This window comes from Oratosquilla oratoria, chromosome 41 (assembly GCF_046742065.1).
Source record: "Oratosquilla oratoria isolate Oo_2021 chromosome 41, ASM4674206v1, whole genome shotgun sequence".
Taxonomy (NCBI): Eukaryota; Metazoa; Arthropoda; class Malacostraca; order Stomatopoda; family Squillidae; genus Oratosquilla; species Oratosquilla oratoria.
In genome coordinates this window covers 13,192,638-13,201,635 of record NC_134817.1, presented here as the reverse complement: position 1 = coordinate 13,201,635, position 8,998 = coordinate 13,192,638, and the positions used below count along the sequence as shown (strand labels likewise).

At 38.9% G+C, this 8,998-nt stretch overlaps 2 protein-coding genes across 2 annotated transcripts in view; both read left to right on the top strand.

The window, feature by feature from the left end:
• Positions 1–4,116: 4,116 nt before the first annotated feature.
• LOC143020983 (uncharacterized) lies at positions 4,117–4,823 on the top strand. Its single transcript, XM_076178042.1, has one exon. The coding sequence runs from the start codon at positions 4,302–4,304 to the stop codon at positions 4,821–4,823; it is 522 nt and encodes a 173-aa protein (XP_076034157.1). The 5' UTR covers positions 4,117–4,301.
• Positions 4,824–5,133: 310 nt separating this feature from the next.
• The window catches only part of LOC143020982 (uncharacterized), a 5,015-nt gene continuing 1,150 nt past the window's right edge, over positions 5,134–8,998 (top strand). Inside the window, exon 1 of the mRNA XM_076178041.1 lies at positions 5,134–8,542. Within this exon, the coding sequence (XP_076034156.1) occupies positions 5,135–8,542 (3,408 nt within the window). The 5' untranslated portion in view covers position 5,134. The remainder of the gene's footprint in view (positions 8,543–8,998) is intronic.

Genomic DNA, 8,998 nt, shown 5'->3' with positions numbered 1-8,998 from the left:
TATAAAATAACTTTACACAGGAAGGACAGGGGAGGGAAAGACGATGACCTCGGTGGAGTTCTTATAGGAACGAAGCCAGGACTTGTAACTACACCAGCACACGAACATGACTCGGACTCGAAACTAGTTTGGACGAAGGTACAGGCCCAGGACTGCAGGACGTTATGCATAGGATCGTTTTACCCTCCCTCCACCTCGAATATTGACTACCTGCAGAGCCTAGACGACTCATAAACAAAACTGATTTCTCCAAAAATATCTAGTTAGCTGGTGACTTCAATCTCCCTGACAATGACTGGAGAGCGTACGATGCCATCGACAATCCCACTCATGAAAGCAACGTTATATCACTGACAAGAAATTTCTTAATGAAAAAATGTAGACATCATAATCACACTCACAACTAGTGCATGAACCAACACGCACACAGACTAGTGTCATGAGAAACAACCCAACATGAAAGACGAACATTTCACTCATCATAAGAACACGAGTAGTAGAGCAAACATTAAACCAACGAAGCAGGAAGAAATAGGAACATTTGCGTATACAACAAAGACGTCATAGGTGCCATACCCCGAGATTAGCAGACTTCAAAGACTTTCGATAGTCATTTCAGTGGAAACTAATTAGACCAGACTAAAGGACGTAATACAAGACACTGTGAACAAACACATACGAAAGAAAACTCTTACGTGAAACCGGTCACCACCCTGGTTCAATAGAAAATTACAGAGCTTACACAGAAACAAAGTAATAGCATACAGCGCAGCAAAACGGTACAACGATACAAGACACTGGGAGGGGAAGGCGAAAGAAACACGCAAAAAAATTCCAGAAAGAAATGCGACATGCCAAAACTAGTTACATTGCCACTCTCCTCACAAACAACAGACAAAACTTCAAGATTTTTTTTCAAAGTACGCAGACAAGACTTTACCGGTATTAAAACACTACAAAAGAAGTCGGGAGTGGTCGGCCGCAGTAAACTCGGGTGCAAGATAAGACAGTTGATTACCCTTTCTCTCGATCTTGCTCGGTTGATTTCGGCCGCGGGGACGAGTCGGTCTATAGTAGTCAAATCCATCAATTCATCCTTCCCATAAGTCCGACCCACAGTCTCGCAAATCCCTTCACTGACGTACAAACTGGCTAAAAAGCTGTGCACCATCCTGACCCCCCCCCCCACGCACCTACAGATTCCACGTCAAATTTGCTCACAAATATTAGCGATCTGCGTGTCTTGAAGCTACTTTGGCATGCGATATACACATAATATTGCATACCAAAATATATCTATATTATATAATTTTGTCTTCATTTTTAATACTTATTCTTATGCAACAAATTTATCAACATTCCCTAGTGGTATCCACGCAAGTTATAGGCAGATCACGTTGGCTATGTAGATCGCATACCCAAGTATATCATATTTGTATTATACAATTTGTCTTCATTCTCATTTTTCATTGGGGGGAACGCTGTGTGGGAAAAAGCACAGTCCATCGGTTTGTCTGTGGCCTACAGAAAACACGGCCCCACCTACAACTTGAACTTCATCCGACTCCTGTTAAGCACTTCCATACATTCACTATAACCCTCTTTCGATCTTATTGCTGCGCTTGCCAACCAATCAACCATCAGCTGGAGCCACTGATCAACTACATACGTGACACTTGGAAGGTGGGCACAGCCGCCTAAATTCAAAAGCTCAATGTGCCAACCTTAATTCAACTCTACCTCCTGATTCAACTCATCCACAAGGAGGAACAACTGGCTCCAATCCAGCTTCGAGTGATCGACGAGAACAAAGTGCGTCGCAATAGGCGTGTACAGAATGCAGCCAGGATCCCGGAACTGCTGTTCCTCTATTGGCAGCAGTACAGAGATGGAGAGTTGATAACTAGCACACTTCTGTGCAGCTTTTCTCATATCACAGCACCATCAACCACTCATACACCACATCGGCTATGCTGATTAGTTACACAAACGAGCGTCCACTTGATTCCAATTTGGTTTTCAATAAAAAGGTTAAAACACAATATTTCGTGTGTCGTTAACATCACATTATATAAATAAAACACCGATGTCACCTATGACGTCTCATAAACACGCAAATGAACACCAAGTACTGAGAATCTCACAGCACCATCAACCACCCAGGATGCCAACTTATTGTGATTTATACTTGATGTATCCTACGGTCGACTTCTCCCAATAGCACTGCTGAAATAATTTCGGTATCGCTGTGCTGTGAGCCGTTACTCCAACTCTCGTAGACGGGGAGTTGGGTTTGTATGTGCGTGTAAGGTCACATCATTACCCATAGATCGGTCATATATAGGCTCTGAGCCCTCTTCCGGGAGGGAAAATAGCTGTCAATCACAAGTCCAACACGTGATCCAAGACCATGGTGAATACACTAAACACGCAATTTAAGTCCGTCTTTACACAAGAATATGCAGACCTTCCGGGGATGTACCATCGTCACCACACTCAATAATTCCTCCCTTGGTCACAACGTTCAAAGAATCGAAAAACTACTATCTGAGGTAGACGTGACTAAAGCGACTGCACCTGACAATACATCCTGCAGGCCTCCTGTCCTGCAGGTTATATTTTCACATAATTCAAATGTGACACTAATTTTCAAAACCGGTGACAAAACCCTCAAATCCACTTACAGGCCTGCCTCGATGACTTCAGTCCCCTGCAGAGATTTAGAACATATTTTCCATAGATATATAATGTACCACATTGATAGTCAAAACGTACCGACTGAAAATCAGCAGGGTTTTCGGCCTAATAAACCCTCATGCGAGACGCAGTTACTAGAAACAACACAAGACACATCACAATTACTCAACAACCCCAGAAGCCATAGTTTTAGACTTTGCCAGAGCCTTCGACAAAGTCCCTCACTCTCTTTTAGCAAAAATAGATTATTATGGTATACGAAGACCACGTCTTCCCTGGGCTAAGACGTTCTTGACTTCTCGAGGGTAGTCAATCCTCAACTGTCCCTGTAGCTTCTGGGGCTCCCGAGGGCACTGCCTTGATACCTCTTCTCTTCCTATCTTACATAAATTATCTCCCACTATAACTTTCCTCTACTACTATACACCTAGCAGACGATAATTTAGTATATAGGCAGATAGGTAACAGACTTCAAATACAAAATGACCTACGTGACCTTGAACACTGGGAAGCCAAATGGCAAATGACATTTAGATCTGACAAATGTCACCACATCAGATTCACTCCTACTAACTAACCCATCCAATTTACCTACACACTACACAACACAAACCTAGATATAGTTTTCCACCACAAATACTCGGGGGTCCACATTTCAACAGACATGAGGTGGGCTACACATTTATACTATTCAAGATTTTAAGAAGAAAATTATGCTGAAAGATACAAAGACGGGCTTACACGAGCATAGCTCCCTTCCCGTATAATAAAACTAGGTAAATGCAACTAGGTAAATACATGTGAGCTACCATCCATATTCTAGAACTAGAATGTCAATGCTATGGAATTCGCAATGTTCCGAGATCAATATTTAGTGTGAAAAAGAATGATCAAGGGAGATGGTAGAGGTGTAAGTGTGAAAAAGTATTGATGGAGAACAAGGAAGAGAAAATGATGGTTAGGGAGATGGGACTGGAGAGCTAGTGTCCTAATATGCAAAGCTTGTGAGCACATTACTCGTAGTTTTCTTTGTGCAATTTTACTCGTACTTCACATTCAAGAGTTTAGGATTAATATTGATATTAGCGAGAAACTGCTATATTGCTTACTGGTCAGTTATATATTGGCCATGAGAAAATGGTAATAAAGATATTAGTTAACAACAATTAACGTGCAACACTGTATCATAAGTTAATTTACTCATTCGTGTTATCGTTAGAATGTAGTGGAAATTTTGAGTTTGATCATGTTTGCATTGACTTCTAGACCTACGTGTTCAGACTCCCAGAATTGGATTGCAACATATAATCAGAATAATATTACATTATTTTGATCTATTAATTTTACTAGGAAAATTCAGGTAATATATCTATCTTATATGGATTCTGTCTATTTTATATTTGCATATTTGGCAACTATCAGCTGTCACGAAGTAAACAAACTGGCGCCATTGCATAGCAAGAGTTTGGGGTCAAGGCTTGAGCTTGTATTGGGAACGGGAGGGTAATTTTGTAACGGTTAGCAGAAATTCGTTACTAGTGTTGGTACATTTTAGGAAGTTATTTCTTCCTGGAGAAGATAAGCTCAAAGTCGTTCCCCTAGTTATGTCAAACCAGTTCAAAAGGCACTCAATCGGCAGTGGGGGTGGTAAACGACGATCAGGCAGCAGCAAGTTCGAATTAACGGAAGAACAGAAAAGTGATATAAAAGAAGCCTTCGACCTTTTCGATCCCAATGGCATAGGATCCATCGATACTAAAGAGCTCAAGGTTTCCATGAGGGCTCTTGGGTTTGAACCAAAGAAAGAGGAAATAAAAAAGATGGTAGCTGAAGTGGATAAGGATGGAACAGGCAAAATTCAATATGAAGATTTTCTTCACCTTATGACGATTAAGATGGCAGAGAAGGACGTGAAGGAGGAAATTCTAAAGGCCTTTAAACTGTTTGATAGTGACAGCACTGGCAAAATATCATTTGCTAATTTGAAACATGTTGCTGAAACCCTTGGTGAAACATTGACTGAAGAAGAATTGCAGGAGATGATTGATGAAGCTGATAGAGATGGTGACGGAGAAATCAATCAAGATGAGTTCTTCCGAATAATGAAGAAAACAAGCCTTTATTAATGGGTCATTGTGGATAAGTGTCATTAATAACATACTATGATTTATTTGAATTTAGTCACTAGTGGAGTCCATTTAAACTGAATGTTGTGAGCGTGTATTCAGTTGAGTATATACTGATGAGATACTTTTCAAGTGATTAATTATTTTACTGTCATGGTTGTGACTTGAACATTTTTATTTACACTAAGTTCTGTTAAGTGATATTTAGTTGAACTAGTAGGTTGTGTTTATTTTTTATGATCATTTTCATTTTGTCAGTGACAGCTTTTATGGTGCTTATTTGAAAATTAGTTTGTGATTATTTTGAAAAGATGTCTGATGAAATGAGTTCTACACAAAGTCAAAGTGCATCAACTAGCTCCTCTTCAGCAGCTCTCCTCTCGAGGATTGAAGAACTTCGAAATTGGCAAGCTCAACAAAGGTTGAAGTTAGAGCAGTTCAGCTCTCCCAGTACTATTATCAGCACTAGTGCTGGTACTTCCAGTTTCAGTAAGCCGCTGCCCGATTATAATGATCAGAGACACATGAGAGAATTTCCCTTGGGATTAGAATATTTTGATGCGTATTCACAGAGCTGTATTTCCCATAGATCTGATGATTCTAATAAGATTGGTTCGATAAAAGAAAATGAAGTATCATATGAGCCAAATAATAGATTTGGGGCTCAAAATGAAATATCAGAATTACTCGTAGAAGATGATTCAGAGGATATAGGAGTGTTCCAACCCCAGTCAGGACCAAAGAGAAATTTTTTAAGGAAAGGGGAAGGGTTGCGTCGATTTATGGGAAAAAATGCCACTACAAAGAAATGTTCATCCCCCCAAAGCAAAAATGTTCAAAGCAAGATTTTATCTATTGATGGCCAAAGTACTGAGAAGGAAAATTTACCTCCCCAAGTTAAAGACGTAAAAGTTAAAAGGCCATTCTTGAAGAAAGGAGAGGGTCAGCGTAGATGGAAAGGCCTGAGTTCAGGAAGCACAAAAGAGGATGCAAACAAGAATGTTAGAGAGCTCGCACCCAAAACTTCTAAAAAGGAATTATTTAAATGTCCCATTCCAAAATTGAAACTGCAAGCCCTTTCAGATCAAATAAGACCAGTTGCAGCTCATAAAGATGGATTGGATAGACCTCTTTCAGGTGTAAACATTGACTTTAAAGAAAAGGATGATATTGATGTTGAGGAAATTAATATGTACAATGTCAAGTGTTCAAAAAGAGAATTTAAAGGGGATAAGTCTACTGGAACTAGAAGTTCTAAAACAGAGACTGAAAAAGCATTTAGGAAGGAAGAAAAAGAATTGAATGCCTTTGAAAAGTTAGAGGAGTTAGCAGCTGATTCTAGTTTCTCTTCAAACTCTTCCACTGTTATCCAACTTCTCCACCAAGGGTTGCATTCACAATCATCAACACCACTGAAAGTCTCTGCATCAGAACTTACGCCAGTTTCCAGCAAAAGTAGTCTTTCAGATACCAGCACATTGGCTGCTGGGACACCAAAAATTACAAGTAATAATCTTTTGGAAAGGTTTATGAAAACAGGTTCCAATGATTTGGAAGAGTTGCAAGACTATATTTATGAAAATGCTGAGCTTGATGGTCAACTTAATATTAGTGAGATGCTGGAGAAGTTATCACAGTTGATGCCACGGAGTGAAGTGGCTGATGAACTGGGTAAAAATTTGGAGCAATCATCACCACAAACTGTAGATAATTTGTTTGGACAAAATTTGCAAGGTCATGTTACACCATTGAATACAAAGTCAGCTCAGCATGTGCGTTTCAGACCTCTAGGTGCTGATATATTGGAATATGAAGGGGAGGATACTCTCACAGATGCATCGTCCCTTACAGATGATGACACAGAATTGGTGACCACATCAGAATTGGAAGCTTTAGCTTCTTTAGAATGGAATTTTCAGGAAAGGATGAAGAATTGTGGCCTTGGGTTACAGTTTACAGAGTTACAGAAAATTGATGAAGAGGAAATAAGCGAATTGAAGGAAGGGGATAATGTAACAAAAGAATCAGAATCTTCCATGAAAGATGTTGCTCCATGTTTGTTAGAATATTCTCCACCTCGAAAAAATCTTCCAAAGCATGCACCTCACCCTGTTCTTGGAAACAAAAAGAACCTAGATGAACAGAAAGTTATGAATCGGAAAGGGGCAGATGAAAAGGCTAAATGTCAACCTTCCATGCCTAAAATGGTTTCCGATCCACAGCCAACCCCTGCAGAGTCCGATGTACAAACTGTTAAAGCTTTACTTATGACCAAAGTTGTGGAACTTGAGTTGGAAATTGAACATTTCAAAAAGGAATCTGCCAAAATATCTGCATTACAAGACAAGATTGAGAAGGAGAAGAAAGCTTTTGAAGATGAAAAATTAAGTTTCAAGCAAGAAGTGAAAACTGAAAGAGAGAAACTGAAGAAGTATATTGGGCATGAAAAACAGCTGCTGTGGAAAGAAAAGCAAGCACTAATCAGTAAAAGCCAGAATCAAAGCAAAGTTGATGAAGATAATCTTAATTACTTAGAAGAGAAGTGCAAGGAGTTACAAAATGAAGTTCAAAAGAAGGAAGCAAATCATTTAGTGGCTGAAAAGAAGTTAAAGGAAAAATTAAATTTTTATGAGTTTGAAAATAAGTCACTTAAAGAAAAAATTGAAAAGATGGAGACTTTAGAGAAAGAAAATAAGAATTTAAAAGTTCGGCTTGAGAAATTGGAGGCTGCAAAGAAAACCACTCAATTAAAGTCAGCACAAAAATCAAAAGGCGCACAACATGATAAAAAGGTGGTAAATAAAAATAAGAAGAGCTTTAAGAATATCAGTGAGAGTATAAATCAGCAAGATTTTCCTAAAAGAGATGGAAATGACATATCCATACAAGATGTGTACCCAGTACGTGGCATTAATCCTAAATCCCTGACTAAACCAAATCCTACCTACCATGTTAGATTTCAAGATCATGTTAATTTTACTTCAACACAATCTGTGCAATTGTTGCCAGTACCAGATGTTCCTATAGATGATAACTGCACAACTGTTTTGCCTGAAAATGTTGATGATGGAGATATCCAAGAATGTGTTGCAGATGAAGTTGAGGAGACAACCCTGGCTGTACCAATTGCTACTTCATCTGTTTTTAGTGCTGATACATCATCAAACACTCCAACTCTTGACTGCACAGAAAACTACAATGCAGATGGAACTTTGGAGATTATTTATGCAAATGGAAACAAGAAGGAGATACACAAAAATGGTACATGCATCATTCATTATTATAATGGTGATGTGAAAGAGGAGCACCAGGATAAAGTTGTGTATGTGTATGGCAGTGACCAGACTCGACACATTACATACAAAGATGGGATGGAAGTAGTGGAGTTTGCCAGTGGCCAGAGAGAAGTAAGATACCCAGAAGGTTCCTCAGAAATTATTTTTACTGATAGAACTAGGAAAATAGTAAATCCTGATGGGTCAGAAGAACTAATCACTAGTGATGGGACAGTCATATGCACAAAACCTGATGGTTCCAAAGTGTTCCAGTTTACCAATGGCCAGAGGGAAGTACATGAAAATGGAGAGAAGCGAAGAGAATACCCAGATGGAACAATAAAAATTCTGCACAGTGATGGTCGTGTGGAAACACACTACAGAAATGGACGCAGGCGAGTGAAGGACAAGGAAGGAAACTTGCTTGTGGACTCCGTAACTTAGGTTAGTACTTAGGTTTTACATTGGGCTACATAGTGGGTGGGAGTATAACAGAGCAGATAATTATAATAGAATTTCAATTTAATGTAAGAATTTAGCCAAAGCCAATACTGTTACATCATATTTTCTTGTAAATTTTACTCCTCTTATACAGTTCCTGATGTAGCTCAATATATAGGACTTTTCCAAATAAGGGCATTTCCAACGTTATTTGTAATACCTTTATGCACACATGTCTTTTTGCTCATGTACTGGACTTTTTCTTAAAATTGAGAGCATTTTCTGTAAGCCCTTTATGGTAATATAATGCACACGCACTGTGATAGACTTGTTCATAAAATCAAGGGTATTCCTGGTAAATCCATTATGATTTTTTTGCATTACCAGAAATCTTATTTAAATTAAATTGAGCTTTCCAGTAAGTTAATTTCTATTAAATGAAGCCTCTGCTGTATATGG

Coding starts and splice junctions, on each gene's coding strand:
- LOC143020983 (XM_076178042.1), top strand. CDS start 4,302: ATGTCAAACCAGTTCAAAAGGCACTCAATCGGCAGTGGGGGTGGTAAA.